The sequence below is a fragment of the Sprattus sprattus genome, assembly GCF_963457725.1.
Source record: "Sprattus sprattus genome assembly, chromosome: 4".
NCBI classification, from domain to species: Eukaryota; Metazoa; Chordata; class Actinopteri; order Clupeiformes; family Clupeidae; genus Sprattus; species Sprattus sprattus.
The window spans coordinates 41,245,372-41,261,641 of record NC_137923.1 but is presented as its reverse complement, the minus strand read 5'-3'; the positions used below and the strand labels follow the sequence as shown (position 1 = coordinate 41,261,641).

Below are 16,270 nucleotides of genomic sequence, written 5' to 3'. Positions count from 1 at the left end.
AGAAACAAAGAAATAAATAAAAACATTCTATTGAAGGCCCTCCCTCTTTTTATTTCAGACGTTTCGTGACGCTATGACGTTACTTGCGTTTGATAGAGCATACGTACAGCGGACCAAGATGGCTGCGCCCCGTCACAGTTCTAACTTTCCTTAAAAATGTGTTTATGAAGGTTTATGGAGGTAGGTTTTTAATAATAAGTGTTTCGTGTAAAGAAGGCGATAATATCCGCATTAACTGTGCTGTCGTTGATGCTTGTAAAAGTGTGATATTAGAGCCAAACCGATCAAATTCAATACACATGCTGTTTACTCAGCCATGCTGAGGGGTAACGTTAGCTAGCCTAACTACCTATTCTTGCGCATTTTACTTTACCTTATTATAGTGCAGTACGACATATACCAAACTATTTGTCGTTCACTAGAAATTTAAACATTGGCTATTGTAGAGGAAGTCCCTTAACGTCACTGAGAACACCTCAAAGTTAAGCATGACCAGAATGGATTATTTTGTACATATTACGGTGCTTCCATTATGGAGACTTCAAATATATGAAATATATGAACTTTCCAACACGTTAGCCCATACTGCTCACAATGAATATGTACTTTTTTGTAACTTCGTTGCAGAAATCTGATAAAAACTTCAAGATGCCAACTGTGCTGAATCTTAGCAATGAGGTGGTGAAGATGAGGAGTGAGGTGAAGAAAGTGAAGGTGTTCATCATTCGCAAGCTCACTCGTCAGATGACTATGCTCAAGAAGAAGAAAGGCAAAGAGGAGGAGATGCAAAGGAACCAGCGGCGGGCAGCAAGACTGTTGGAGGAGATCCATGAGATAAAAATCCTAGCACCGGACACTATCACCAAGGCTGCCTTGCAGAAAGACATCAATTTTGAGAAGGTGTGTCAGGATCCAGAGGCTAGCATCTCGGGACGTGCCATAGCCCGCATTGCCACTCACCCTCAGTTCAGCCAAAGGATCCAGGGCATCAAGGACAGAATCAAAGCTTTTAAAGATGAGAGGATGGGCACGTCAAAAGGAGAAAAAAACTGTGAAAAAGACAAAATTGAAATAATTCCTGAAAAACAGGATGATACGCCATTGGTCATTGAAGATGTTCAGGCCACATCTGGTGAGGTGATGGTACTGTCAGAGGAACAGGACGAAAATGATAACCCACCAAGTGAAGGCTGTGTTACTGGTACAGATGTAACAACTGCATCTCAAACCAAGCCAGATGATGAGGCAGCGACAGTAGAACAGGTAAGTGTTATATTTTACATTTTCATGCAGTAGAGATGAAATTAGATTATCTAAAATACTTGTTTGCTGTAGACAGTAATTTATAAAATAACAAATCACAGTCTTTCTGTCCTGAGCCACATAATACAAACAGTTAACAGTTACAGTTAACAAACAGCTAACAGGTCTAAAGCTGTAATATACTTACAATTCAGTTTTAGTGAAGTCAGTCGCCCTTGTCATTTCCACATGTGCATGTCATATGAATACATGTCATGCTTATACGTAGACAGTAAAATGTAGTTTATCGGCGACTACAGTGTAACACAGAACACAAATGACTTAGTGGCAATAAATAAATAACAAAAACCAGCTCAAATAGACAGTTGTATAGCTTTTTTGTGCAATATCGGGTACACAAAGACTTACAGAATGAATTAGGGCAATTGGTGTTCTGAGGAAATAAAACATTCAAACTATATGATGAACTGACAAACAGTATGACATATTTAATAAAGAATTTAGATACTGACCCAGCTGCCCTGTTTTTGTCTGCACAGACATCAACCGAAAGCGAGAAGGTGCCAGCGGAGGTGGTGAGAATGAGGAAGGAGGTGAAGAAGATAAGAGTGCTCATCATTAGCAAGCTCACAAACCAGATGGATGTCCTCAAGAGGAAGAAATGTGAACCATCCGAGGTGGAGGACAACCAGCAGAAGACCTCCAAACTTCTCAAAGAAATACAGGTTCTTAGAAGTATCCAACCAGATCACATGACCAAGGCTGCCCTGCTAGAGAATGCTAACCTGGAGAAAGTGTGCGATGACTCTGATGTTAGCCCACTGGAACAAGCCACTGCTCGTATCATCACACATCCTCGTTTCATTAAGAAGCTGCAAGCAGTCAAGGCGGCAGTTCAGGAAGAGGAGCGCAAAGCTGCAGAAGCCCAAGAAAAGAAGAAAAGACTGCTTGATCAGGCCTCTCTGGGGGAGGACCGTGAAAACAAGGATGACGATGATGATAATGAGGACGAAGATGAAGATGAGGGTGATGACGATGATGGCAATGATGATGAAAATGAGGGTGATGAGGATGAGGAGACAGAAGATGAAGGTGACGATGAGCTTGAGAGCGATGAAGGTGAAGGAGAGAATGAGGAAGTGGATGATGAAGAGGAAACGCCCAGTGTGAGCCAGAGTACTAGTCATTCTCAGGTAGCTGAAATGACTCCGGAGGTTGTGGATGAATGTGTTTCGATAGAAAGAATCACTTCCCCAGTAAAGGAACAGGTGACTATAAAAGTCTCACCTGAAGGACACTCTGTGGCTGTTGTGGATCAGGCACTCTCATTAAACATTCCTTCCACTGTAGTCAGCATTGTCAAACCTGATGTAAATACGATGCCCTTGAAGAAAAACACAACTGCCTCTCCTGCTCCAAAAAATAAACAGATTTCTAAGCCTGCGTCTAAGACACCAGAAAAGGAAAAGAAGGAGGAAGAAAAAGAGACAGACATTGCTGACAGCGAAAGCGACTTGGAATCATCTGATGATGAGGAAAAGCCGTACTTTGATGACAGCACAGAGGAGCGCTTTCACAAGCAGTCATCCATGGAAGAGAGTGACGATAATGACTTCTTTATCGGCAAAGTAAGCAAATTTAAGAAGAAGAAAAAGAATCCTGTACAGGGTGAGAAAAGTGCTGGCGAGGACACTGCGCGAGAGCACAAACAAGAGGAAACCACAATCAAGAGTGACTTCAAAAACTCTAAATTTGAATCAGTCTTCTGTAATGCCCTTTCAAGAGGCAGAGGTGGGTCTCAGAAACCCAGAGATGGATTTGGTGGCAGACCACCTCCACGGTTTCAGAAACAGATGAGACAGCCAGAAGGAGATTATAAAGTTTCAGGGGAGAGGAGGCAAAACCAGGACTACCCACCAAACAGGAAACCAGGGCCGTCGTCCTTCCAAAATCAGAAGTCTGCTCCCAGTAGTAATTGGGGGCGTACGGAGAGAGGCTCATTCGGCGGAGGAAGAGGCAAGCAACCATTCGACCGTCGGCAAAACCAAAATCAGAGCCAGAGAGGGCCACCTGGGAAGACCTTTAACTCTTCACATCAAACTACGGAGGCGTTGCATCCATCTTGGGAGGCCAGCAGAAGGAGAAAGGAGCAGATAAGCCAAATCACAGCTTTTCAAGGGAAAAAGATCAAGTTTGACGATGATTAATTTAGCTGGTCTTGACTTATAAGAACTTGTATAATGATTTTAACAGATGCGTTAACATGCTAGGAGACTATTGTTTCTCTGAGCATTGTAACATTTGTGCTTAACGTAGAATAATGTCACCTTTGTTTTGTTCTTGTGAACATTGGAATCTGTTTTGTAATGTTAATTAATTACGTGTTTCCTAACATAGTTTTTCATGTCATTAAACATTTGCCCTTGTATGTTAAGCATGTGTGTGTGTGTTTTTTTTTTTTTTTAAATCCTGAGTTTATAAGCCTTCAACTCTGCCATCAGTCCCAAGTCTACATCAATTTAATTAAACTCCATCAGCCTGTCAAGATCGAGGTCTCGATATATTTTTGCACAACACTCAATCTCTGTTTGATCATGACATTTTAGATTTTTAAGACTAAGAAATAAGACTTTTCATAGTCCGGGGGCGGGGGTAACCAGAGTATGTGGTTTAGTGACAAACCTGGGTAAATGTACTGAGAGTAAGTGGTAAACCTCCTAAAACAAAAACACAAGTCTTGCTAGGAGAATGAAGCCACGAGGCTCTCCTATTAGGAGGTATACCCCTTATTCCCCCTAATTCTGAGTTTATCTACCCAAATTCGTCACACATCGAAACACCCCGTTTTAAGGACAACGTGTCTTTGTAGAACCTGGACCGCCCATTTTATCTACGTAGCAAAGACGCTGCAAGCAGTCGGGGCGGAGAGTAGCAGGTCCTCTACCAATCGGCTGCGGTATGCAAATATCATTTGAAAATTTCCCGGGAAATCTGAGTTTCGCGGGAGGGCCTTTCGCGCGTAAACCGTATCCCTTCATTCATTGTCAGCTTCCTGGAGCCATTTTTCTAGCTGCCGGGGTGGAGTTCGCGTCTCTTTTTAATCCATTCCATCGGCCGATTTTAGACAATACCATTACACCATTTTAGAATAAACCTTTTCGTAAGACACTAGTCTATTGATATTTGTGATCATTTTGATACCCTGCCCGAAGGATTTATAAAAAAATATCTCCGAAGTAAGGGAGGGACAAAGGGAGCCTGAGCCTCCGAAGATGAGAAAGGGGATTTCCTCGGTCCCGGAGAAATTGATATTATCGGGGGTCGGGGGCTCTACCCTTGACAGAAATCCAATTTTAACTAATTTTTCGGATCGTCTGACTACCGGTTATTCTACTGCTACTTACATACAAATAATTACTCCGCCGTCCTGTGCAGCACAGTCCAATAATGTATGTATGCCTGATCCACAAACTGGCAGTTTGCTGTACACAACTCCCCACGGACCAACAAACGGGATGGGACAACGTCCAGCTCTAGGACGACCTCCGGTAACGTGTTTTAACTAATTACCTGCAAGTTGTTGACGTGAAACCAGTTGTGCTTAAACGTTTTAAATGCCTGTCAAAAACATTGCATTTGCATCAGAGCTAACTAAGGTTGTCTGGAAACACTAGCAAGGGTAGTTAGCTAAGTTAGCTATCGTTCTTACTGGCTGCAAGGGTAACATTTCCTAGCGGTTTTAAAATTACTCTTGCAGCCCCTAGAAAACTTTGAAGTCTGTTTTATCTCGAAAACCCTTACATTTTCCTGGTAATCCCATTACTGCAATTCAAAAGTAACTTGACGTTTAATGTCGTAGATGTCAAGTGACTAGCAAGACAGACCAAGCAGCAGTAACATTTTATGAAAATACATGGTTTAATAGGTAACCAATTTGGTGAAGATGAATAGGGAATTAAGTAATTTGCTTTACTAATACAATAACAGCTGCAGCAAGTTGCGTGTGTGCCGTCATACATAGTGCATATATTTATCTGGCTAAGCAATTAGCTAGCAAGCTAGTCGTGTAATGTCTTGGTCAGTCAGCACAATCTATAAACTTGAATGTGTTGAACTGATATAACAAGAATTGACAGTTTGCCATCTTCCTGTTTGAAATGAAAGACAAATGTTCAACTAGTAAGTTATCAAACTAATCTTCTGACATGGCTTCGTGTTCTAACTAGGCCCAGTTAGTGGTTGAGGGGGGATGGGGTCCATGCTACCTCTGAAGCACCTCGAGGACTTAACTAAGTTACACTTAAAATATGCAAACTAACAATACTAAACGTTTTGTCTTTAAATACCATGAAACTGCCATCATACGCTCTCACGAATTACTTGTGATTGTCTAGATCAAGTTAGCTACATTCGTACATCAAGTATTTTCCTTTAACTTTGCACAAGGTTAGTAAACTGAAGCCATGCAGCTAGCTGGCTAACCTAACTATGGCTGAGTTGGCCTTTTGAGACAAATTGGGCGATAACATTATAAAACCGAACTGGTGAAAAGGATCCTCATTTACAAATCCTAGCAGTCTTGCGAATGGTGGTCCCTCAAAGTCCTTGTTTACGGTCTGTTGCTAGAAGTTGGAACTGCTCTCCGCTCATTTTTTTTATACACATATTCTTGCTAAACAAAAGGACGTTGCTTTGAGTACTTTTAAGAAATATTTCATTACTCCATGTATCAAAGGAAGTTGCTAGCAGCAACGGAGAGGAAGGTATCATGGTGTCTTTTCTTAAAATGGACGCAGCTGCAAGAAGATGGGTAGTGCAGCACTCAGTGTTGTGGTTTTTCTTCATCTTCGAAATTTAGCATTACTTTACCCTTGGAAGCCACAGCCCCTAACATGTATGGTTTAGGCTGGAACTCTGGGGTACATTTTTTGATCAATGATGTAACAAACAAGTTTCCAACCCCAATTGCTGAAGGACACAAATAACTTTCTCCATTAATGGCAATGTTGTTAATATGATTTTCCTTAGTGGTCCACCAAATATAGGCAGGAGCATTTTACTTGGTTGACAGCAGTAATGACCGATATTTTTTTAGCCATTTATTTAGAAGTTAGGGTTAACACTTAAAAATTGGTGCTGAACATTTTGCAATCATTCCCCACTTTTCAGGCAAAACGTCGCCTGGAGCTGGATATCACAGACCATCAGTATAGTGATCCTACAAAGACCGCAAAGGGCAAACGAGGACCCCTTCAGCCAAAAAGCCCCAAAGGTAAGATATGAAAGGGGACAAAATGGGGGAGGTGAACCAGAATATCATAAATTAGTTGCCAATCATGAATTCAGACCATTTTGTTTTTGTTTGACTAGTGTTATAAAATGTTTTGTAAATAAAGTTGTGTATAGGGGCAGCCTTGTCATTGTATTCCTGTTAGGCACACCTATCCTGAATGAGTTTCAGAATCCGAAATGTGTTTATTTCCAAGGGCAGTTACAAATACAAGGCATATTTCCAGGGTGTGTAGTGCAAAAAAGTTAAATACTCCAGGGGGGGTAGACTAGTTCACCACAAGTTACAAGGCAGGGGCCACAAAATGTACAAGGGACTGTTTACCACAAGTGTAGAATATTAAACAAATCTCAATACAAATATAAGAATTGGTAGACAGTCAAGTTTTCATAAACTTTATGCACTGATCAATTGGCAGCGTCTTCCCTTGGTGACCACAATGGTTGCTTCATTTGTCCTGCTGCAGTATGTTGCTGTATGTCACTGACGTAGTTTTCCGTATTCTGCAGCACCCAAATCTCCACCAGAGAAGACCCGCTATGACACGTCACTGGGTCTACTGACCAAGAAGTTCTGTCAGCTCCTGGCCCAGTCCGCGGATGGCGTTGTGGACCTCAACCAAGCAGCTGAGGTTCTGAAGGTCCAGAAGAGACGCCTCTACGACATCACCAATGTTCTGGAAGGTGTCCGCCTCATCAAGAAGAAATCCAAAAACAACATTGAATGGATGTGAGTATGACCCAGGCTGGACTGAATGGAATCATAATACGAATTGATTGAAGATTGGGGTTGACCAAAGCGGAGAGGGGGTTGAAGCAGAGCATGGAATTAGGGTTAAGGTTGGGATTAGTTTGGGAGTGTCAGCACTGGGGTCAGGGATGGGATTAGATTTGCCGTCTTAAGGTCCATGTTATGAGTGTGTGAGGCCATATGGTCCTGCTGCTGGGGTTTCCGCAACATCACTCTGCGTTCCTGGTGATGTGCATCATTGTTCTGCACGGAATGTTATAGTTCAGATTTGGCTTAAGATTTTTGTCTTTTCCTTGATCCAAGTGCATTATTAGATTGGAAAAAGAACAATATGTATTTTTGCATGTCAAATGAACCAGCGCTCTTGAACTCTCACTGCAGGACTGAAGGGCAGGGCTGCCTGATATAGCCAGACTTTCATGTTATCTTGTCACTATGGCTGAACAACATGGTTGCATACTTGATATTTTAAGGCGGAGCAGTGTCAAGTCAGGCCTAACATTTCTAAAGATAAAATGAAGTTCCTCCCCTGCATTCATTTGGTTTATGCAGAAAAAATTCCTTAACTCTGAACAGTGACAAACGGACATAAAAAAGCATCCGCAGCAGGCCTTCTTTGTTTCTCCTTGTAGGAATAAAATACGTATAACAAGTATTCAAGGGCCCTATTCGGCGTAGCTCGCTTAGCAGCTTAGCGAGCTAGATTCTAGGCTAAAAAATAAAACACCCCTCTTTTTGGTTCGGCGAAGCAACTTACGATAGATTACCATAGTAAAATATCACTTAGGACTAACCTGCTCCAGGGCAGGCTAACCTAAGTTTAGCTGGATAAGCTTGCCACACCCCCCGCAAAAGGAAGGAGCCGATTGACTCAGGTGTCATTTTAGATCCATTTTTCCATCATGATGAGTTCTTGTATGAGCGCTACCGATTCAGCTGACAAGGAATAATTAATTATCAAGACCTTGTCGAGTCATTTATTGCAAACACCACCGTCCACCATTGAATGTCTTGCGCTTTTTTGCGAGTGGTAGCCTACATTTTTGTAATGTCGGCGATGTGGAGAACAAAGCACTCATAATTATATGACAGTGTTATAAGTAGGATAGACTGAGTACAGTTGAGACATGGGTACAGTTGATACACCTGAAATAACTTACATGCGCAGCAATCCTAACGTCTTCTTTGATCCCAGGAAATTTGAGCACATAACCAATCTCCCTTACGGAGATATCGGTGAAAGTTGTTTTACCTACCTAAAATCAAGATCTTATGTCCCTTCTACAATGACGATTTTATTAACCATACATCAACAACAAATGCAACTTACATGATTGCAAACGTCTAGTTTTGCAAACTCTAGTTTTTGTGCAGTAGTGAATAAAGCAAATAATATCTCAACTGTACTCAGTCTACAACACCATAGCATATCATTTTTGTAGAAAATGAATGATTAAGGTGGCTGCATGATAAGAGAGAAATACACACAATTTCTTTTCATTGCTTCAATTTCTTATTAATACATTTACATTTAGCAGACACTTTTATTCAATCCGATTTACAAGGAGATGTAACACTACAATTAGTACGGAGGTGAAGGGGAATCGAACTAGAAATCTATTGAATACAGACCGTGAGCTCTATCCACTGCACCAAAGTCACATATTCCAATTACTAAAAGAGATCATGCACTACACAGCCCATAGACAGTTTCTTGTATTGCTCTCGCAGCGGCGCCGGTGTTAGATTTTGCCATGCTTATGGTCTTGAATTCTTCATAACACGTTCATGGTCATCTCCTGCCTTAGCGAAGAAAAAAAAAAGTATTTTTCTTTGAGTTTAGACTATTGTACCGTTAAAAAAAATATGGTTTTGGTGATCGACCTTTCCTGCCTTTTGAAGTAGGACGTGCACGCGCAAGTTTAGCCTGGTTGACATTTAGCTGTATGATTAGGACGTGGATCAGCCGTCGGCAGACCGATGTATCCTGTTCTCATTTAGCGAGATTAACCTAACATGCTATAATGACAATTGATTCATTTAGCTTCAGTTCTACGCCGAACGGGGCCAAGTCAAGCTCTCCATCACAGCAGCACATAAAGTAACACTTTAGCAGTCTGCTATTTTCTTTTATCAAAATGCTTTACCCGAAGCAGGTGTTCTCCTCTCAGAGTACTTGTCATGTGAGAAAATATTTCAAATAATGAAGCACATTTTGCTCCCAGTTTCTTCACATAACACCATATAGTTTGTTCAGATGAAACTTTTGTTATATTTGGTATACATACAGTTATGTCTATTTTGGCTGCATAGAATTGCTGTCTAAATGATTGTTGTTTTAAAGGGGAATATCCCCTTTGGGTGTTTTGGATTGTTTTAAGAAGCCATAATTAGCCTTTGTGCTGATGGGTGATCAATGATTGCAGGGGCTGCAACCTGACATCGGAAGGGGGGCCCCTCTCCCAACACCACCCGAAGCAGAGTCTGGACCGTGAGGTCCTGGAGCTCAGCCAGGAGGAGAGGCGGCTGGACGAGCTCATCCAGACGTGCACGCACAACGTCCAGCGGATGACCGAGGACACGCAAAACCAGAAATATCCTTTACATAAGTCCCCCTCCCCTTGCTGTGAACCAAATTACAAAAAAAAAATGTGTTTGTAGGAGACCGCTTGAGATGTGAGCTTTCCAGCGTAACTACCGTTGGGGCATTGCTTCTCTAGGGATGGCTTAATTGCTAGCTACTATGTCTGCAATGACCTGTGCATCTTATGCATTACAGGTGGCTGCTTTGTGTCTTGAGTCACTATAAGCCTCTTTGAAAGGTCAAAGTGTTAGTCACCCCTCTCACCTGACCTTTCCTTAACCTTGCCCTCACATATGCGTATGTCAGCTACCAGGACATCCGTAGGATCAGTAGCCTCCGAGACCAGACGGTGGTTGTGGTCAAAGCACCACTTGAGACCAAACTGGAAGTGCCTGATCCCAAAGAGGTAGGTTCTTCTTATGCATCTAGTTGTCCAAGTAGGTCATGTCTGGATGAGTTCTAGCTTGTAAACAAATCTGTCACAAATAATGGAACCTATTTTGCGACTGAGACTTGGAAGTGTTTTCTTTCCTTCATAACCTTGATCACAGCTAACTAATGATCTTTGTTATAAAGAAGCTGCTCTAAGTGGTAAGAGAATTCAGGACCTGACTTATGACCGTTAATAGGCACTTTACCTAAACTGCTGGTTTGTGTCCAGATTGGTAGAATGAAAACCGCACTCTCAAGCTTTTCTCTTTTAACAATAAGACCAGTTTATTTTAGTACAGACGCGTTTCGGCCTTACGCCATCGTCTTATTGTTAAAAGAGAAAAGCTTGAGAGTGCGGTTTTCATTCTACCAATAGTTTACATTCTTTTACTCGCACCCGAAAACGCATTTATATATTTGTTTTGAAGTAGAGCGCGCCTATCCCTACGAAGGTTTGTGTCCAGAAACATCATTCCATGTAAAGAGTTGCCAAAAATTGAGGAGACTTGAGACTGTCTGTAATGCTTTCATGTCTTCCTCGCAGAGTTTACAGGTCCACCTAAGCAGTTCGCACGGCCCCATCGATGTCTTCCTGTGCACGGATGAGAACAGTCCCGGGAGCCCAATGAAGAATGGCCTGGATGTGAACGGGAACCATACCGCCTTTGTCAAAATGTCTCAAGGTGAGCTCTCCTCTGGGTGTTTTTAACAGGAGCACTATTTGCAGTGGCAAGTTGCACATGCTGCTGACCGAAAACTCCCCCAAAACTAGTATTTCATGCACTTTAGAGTAAAGGCAATGGCTGACATGAACTTGGAGATCTGTGCCTTTGTGACGGGTGGCAATATTTCATATCAGGCCCCAGCAGAAGAATCTACTCTGTGATTATAATTAAAAAGAAAGGAGTTGGTTTTACAGGTTCCAGGGCAAAAATGAGACTACAACATGCAGTCGTTTATCTATAAGTTAGTGTGAAAACCTCAATGTCATTGTGGTTAGCCTAGTAGATTGCAAAGTAGATAGCAGACCACCCAATTTCCTTGCTTCAATTATCAGCAGATGCCATTTCAGGGTTTCCCTAGTTTGCTTTCAGATGTGCACCTAAATCAGTCCCACCCACACAGTTTGGTCAAGTTGGCCCTTTCTGAAAACCTCAAGACGCAGCTCCTCCCTCTTTATGTGAAAGCAAGCATTGAGAGTGAAAATGTACACACAGGCCTATCTACAGGAATGTGATGTTGATGACTATCTTGTCATTTAATTCTGTTATTTAACATATCCTTGCTAAATTACATAACTTGGCTAGCGATACTGAACTAAAGATATACACTAAAAGTAAAGATAAAGTTTGCCATCCTGCACCAGTGGCCCTCTTTCCTGCAAGACAAGCTTTTAAGATCTTTCAAGATGTCTATTTTATCAAGATGGTCTCTGAAAACAGACTTCCACCAGTTACATAAGGGCAAGCAAAGACGTTGAACTTGCCCTGAACCCATACTAGCACAGTGATATGAATAACTTCAGATTGTGCTTTTGCGTTGCTGTTAGTCCTTAATAATATCCAATCCACCGGAATATCAAAGGTTTAACCCAGCCCCTTCAATCCGATTGAGTTTTTTCATTTGCATTGGGATTGGGTTTTTGCAGTTGAGGTGATTACGTGTGGCAGATTCATTTCGATTGGGTCATCGGATTATAAAAAGAGTTTCAGGCACTATTAAGGCCCCCCCACTATTTAACTGGAGTAGTATTGGTGAACAGTGCCGTGGATGTGCTATATAAAACCTCCCCAGTAGGCATGTTTAATGAAGAACTTACAGGTTTAGTATACGAATTGCGACTTTCTAGTCAAGGTGTCGCTGTTGCCTGACTGTCTGAGACATGCATTTTGTTTGTGTGAATGTAAGGAGTGCCTTCTTTTTAAATGTGGTCTGTCTGTACACAGTTGTTACATGCTTAGTACCCACTGCCTTCATGTACGTAGCGCTTGCGTCTGGGCAACAAGTGCATGGAAACTTTACTTGAACACTCCAGTCCAAATACAATCTGCACTAGTAACGCATAAGCAGTACATATACAACCATGCAGACTCGATACACACAGGGAATTGCCCAAGTATGGTGTGTCTAGGTGTCTTGGAGTATATACATTTAAAAGGAGTTGAAGTAAATACATATAGATGTAATTTATCCACTAAGTACTTAAACAAAAGGAAAATGGGGTTCCTATAGGTTCTTGATTGAAACCAGTTGTGGTCTGGATACCTGGGATTGTTCTTTTCTGTGAAAGGGGAAGCATTCAACCCTTGGATGTAGAAGTAGAGAGGACAAACAAGACACAATAATTCATTGTCAACCTCTTTGTGTCTGTCCATCCATCTCTTCCCTCGGCTGTGTAGAGGGTGTGTCCAGCGATGGCATCACGGTGAACGGCGGCACTGGCGGCAGCAACGGCAGCGCCCACTCGCACGGCTGCAGCACCCCAGTGAAAAGCCAGCCGCCGAACCTCGGCGTGCCGCCCCTCTCTCCCCTCTCGGCCTCCCTCTCGGCCATCCTCCAGCAGACCGACGACCAGATGCCCTTCGTCACGCTTTCGCCCGCCCTGCTCAGCGACGACTACATGCTGGGCCTCGAGGACGACGAGGGCATCAATGACCTGTTTGACTCCTATGACCTGGACACGCTCCACTTCGATGACCTCCTTTGCAACTGATCCCCGTCCACTCCCAGCCCCTCTGAAGCGGTGATTTGGAGGAGCGGATTAGCGAACGACTGATGAGGTTTTTGTTTGAGTAATGGTGGTTGGGGTGGGGCGGGGGGTTGGTCACCAAGAGCGGGGAGAATGAGTTCACCCTGAGGACACTTTGGTGACACGTGCACCTTATGTTTGGGAGAAGCGAGGTGACTGCTGGTCTGGAAAGTAGGTGAAGCACGGGCGGGTGGTGGTGCATGAAACATCTCATTGGTCAACAGGTTTTGTGGCCACACTACTGTTTTACACTCCAGGATGCATTTGGCCACAGACTTTTGTTGGTGGTCTTGAAGCTAAAGACTGTTGTGTGTGTGTGTGTGTGTGTGTGCGCATTTTTTTTTTTCGTACCCCTCCTCTGTTTTTGTTCAGTTCAGCTCATTTTTTTTCCGGATTGTTGAACAATGATGCCAGTTAGCACCACAGCACCGTATCCTACAAATTTGAAAGTCAACGATCGGTTTTGCATACATTTGCAAGTGTATTGTCAAAATGCTCATGTCTGTCAGATTTTGGCCAGTTTTCACTACTGTTTCCCTGCTCTCCTTTTTCTGGTGTGTGTGTGTGTGTGTGTGTGTGTGTGTGTGTGTGTGTGTGTGTGTGTGTGTGTGTGTGTGTGTGTGTGTGTGTGTGTGTGTGTGTGTGTGTGTGTGTGTGTGTGTGATTTATATTTGCTGTGAATGAACATAACTGCATGAGAGATGTGTAGTCTCTCTTCTCTCCCGACTGAAAAGTAAAAAGGTTGGCGTTAGTATGCATAGAATCCACCATTCTCCAACCGGAGGCAATGAAATGGAAATGGCCCAACCTTCCTATCACACACAAAGGAGACAAAAGGAGAAATTACAAGTCATCAGCCGCTCAATCTCCAGCCGTCTGAAAACATTCAAAAGGTCAGACGATTAAGCTGGAGCAGTCATGCGTAGGTTCATTTGGACAAAATTTAAATGGAAAATGGCAATTACTTCTAACCCCCAGTAAATCAATCTGATGCTGTCTACGGAGGCATTACATGCTCCAGCCTTAGTGCTACGAGTATCTCAGGGCCACTTTAAATGTTCTACTTGATCAATGCATTTCATCATTAATCATCGTTTTTTTTTGGGGGGGGGGGGGGTCTAGGAGCTAGGAATAAGGAGGTTGAATTCACTCTGAGCTATTTGTTGTGAAAGAATTTATCTTGTTTGGCTTGGTTTATTTTTTTTATTTACAGTTGAGCAGTCACGTTAATACCCATTGACTGGGTATCCTACCTTTTTACATGCAAATTTTCAGACGTATGGTTGTGTACATTTCTACTCACAGGAAATGTAAACCCTTGACATCCCCTATAAATATGCTTTGTGAGGGACGTACCGTTGCGTGAAATGGTATGTTTGTGTTTGAATGAAGAGATGAAGTATTGCCTTCAAGCACGAATATGGTGAAGACTGTCCTTGTTCTTTGAAAGCCATTTTATCTAAACAAAGCTCTGATGTCAATGCATTAGGTACTTGTAGACTACCTCTTGAGCAGAGTAGTTGTGATTTTTAATGATTTCTTTGTTTTGAGCTAGCTTTTTTTTAATGTACAGGTTTTACATTAATCATTTCCTTCAAAAGCTGTGTTTTAATGGTTGTTCCTCTTTTGAATAGTTCCCCTGGGAAATTCTGTAGAATGTGTCAGTTCGCAGAAGTAGTCACTTTACATCTTTTACAAACACCATTGTGTGCTTTAACCGTCATTAGAACGATGGTGAGCAGTGCAATTTGCACTAAAAGAAGAGATTTAGTTCGTCTAGGATTTTTTTTTTTTTTTTTCTTGTGCCACCTAGAAATCATGGAGTTGATTATATTTTGTTGGCAGTGCTGGAATGGTGTATACATGTCAGTACCCCAAATGGCAAAGTGTACTGTTTTACACCCTATAATGTAAACATTGTGCCTTTGTTGTTTTTGTTTCTCCGATAATGTGTGTTCTGCTCGACAAGTTGTTTAAAATTGCTGCACTTGTACATGTGAGGAAGAAGCAGTCATGCAAATATTTGACGTGTTATTCAAGAACTGTCATAAATGGGACTCCTACATGTAACTCTCACTCATATCTGTTAAATGTTCGTAGAAGATCAATCTATGAACTGCCCTGAACATCTTTTCTGTGATATCTGTGGGGGGACAACGTCATCTTCTGTCTCAAACATCTTTTCTTTTAGTGCCTGATAATCCGATAGAGCACGCCAAGCTAAACGTAACATGGCGTGCCCAGGCTTTCTCTCGGTTGATTCAGTTAGAGAGGCCTTTTTTTGTCCCTCATTGGATGCAGTTTTTCCAAAGACCTCAGTAATGAGAACATTCATCACGTGTTCACTCAAGTTATTTCTCGGTGATGTGGTTGACTTGATATGTTTTCTGAACAAAAAAAAGATTCTTCAGTGGCATTTTAGCGGAGGATATATTACAATGAGCTATGAACCTTAAAAAAATTAATAAAAAGGAAATGCAGATTTGAATCAGGGTTAATTTAAATGTGTTTTCAATGGAGCGAAATTAACACATGTAGAAGGTTTTTTTTTTTTTTTTTTTTTTTTTTTATCGCTGTTTTGCGTGTGTGTGAATTGTACATAAAACTAAAAAAAAAAAGTTTTAATAAAGATGTGTTGGAGCTGTTTGTACACTTAGACTTTCATTCTGCAGCCTGGAATCAAGAGTCTTTTAGACCAAGCACTATAAGGATTTTGGATTGCGTGGTCAGAAAAGATTAAAGTCAAACCTACTAAAGGGGACAGAAATGTAAGGACGTGAAGTCCTTTACATATTCACCTGCCTTAACTTTAAACCTGAATCACAACAGATGGCTCTGCTTCAATGCTGATATGAGTAAATGTACACACAAGCAGGTTCTCCTTTTTAAAATGTGTGTTATACAAGCATGTTCCTGTTATCTGAAGACTTGAAGCTGAGGTGGTATCTTTTCTCTCCACATTTATAATCTGGCAACTGTTCCCACATACGGAAACCACAGAGAATGACCAGGCTGTGACGAATTTGGATATCAAAGAGGTGTGTTTAATATGGGGTTGAAATGGAAAGCTCATTAAACTTTGCTAATTTTGAAGGCGATCTTGCAGCTGTCAAACATATTGGATACGTCTTTGAGATGGGTTAGGTGTTGTCCAAATATATCGCTTAAAAATGTAAATGTTTCAGAACTATAGTTGAATTAC

The 16,270-nt window shown here is 41.8% G+C and overlaps 2 protein-coding genes across 2 annotated transcripts; both read left to right on the top strand.

Annotated features, from left to right (window-relative positions):
* The first annotated feature begins 117 nt into the window (after nt 1-117).
* Nucleotides 118-3,741, top strand: srfbp1 (serum response factor binding protein 1). Its single transcript, XM_080838072.1, has 3 exons — nt 118-180; nt 628-1,263; nt 1,803-3,741. The coding sequence occupies exons 1-3, from the start codon at nt 175-177 to the stop codon at nt 3,468-3,470; spliced, it is 2,310 nt and encodes a 769-aa protein (XP_080694198.1). The 5' UTR covers nt 118-174; the 3' UTR covers nt 3,471-3,741.
* A 794-nt stretch (nt 3,742-4,535) lies between these two features.
* Nucleotides 4,536-13,032, top strand: e2f3 (E2F transcription factor 3; the record flags this gene model as incomplete). The annotated part of the gene is made up of 7 exons (XM_080837514.1): nt 4,536-4,811; nt 6,433-6,535; nt 7,063-7,282; nt 9,730-9,912; nt 10,194-10,293; nt 10,864-11,002; nt 12,719-13,032. The coding sequence occupies 7 exons, from the start codon at nt 4,536-4,538 to the stop codon at nt 13,030-13,032; spliced, it is 1,335 nt and encodes a 444-aa protein (XP_080693640.1).
* Nucleotides 13,033-16,270: the final 3,238 nt, after the last annotated feature.

What these genes read in the sequence shown, in the direction of transcription:
- srfbp1 (XM_080838072.1), top strand. An exon ending in AGGCAGCGACAGTAGAACAG is followed by an intron (nt 1,264 to 1,802) that starts GTAAGTGTTATA and finishes TTGTCTGCACAG; the next exon opens with ACATCAACCGAAAGCGAGAA.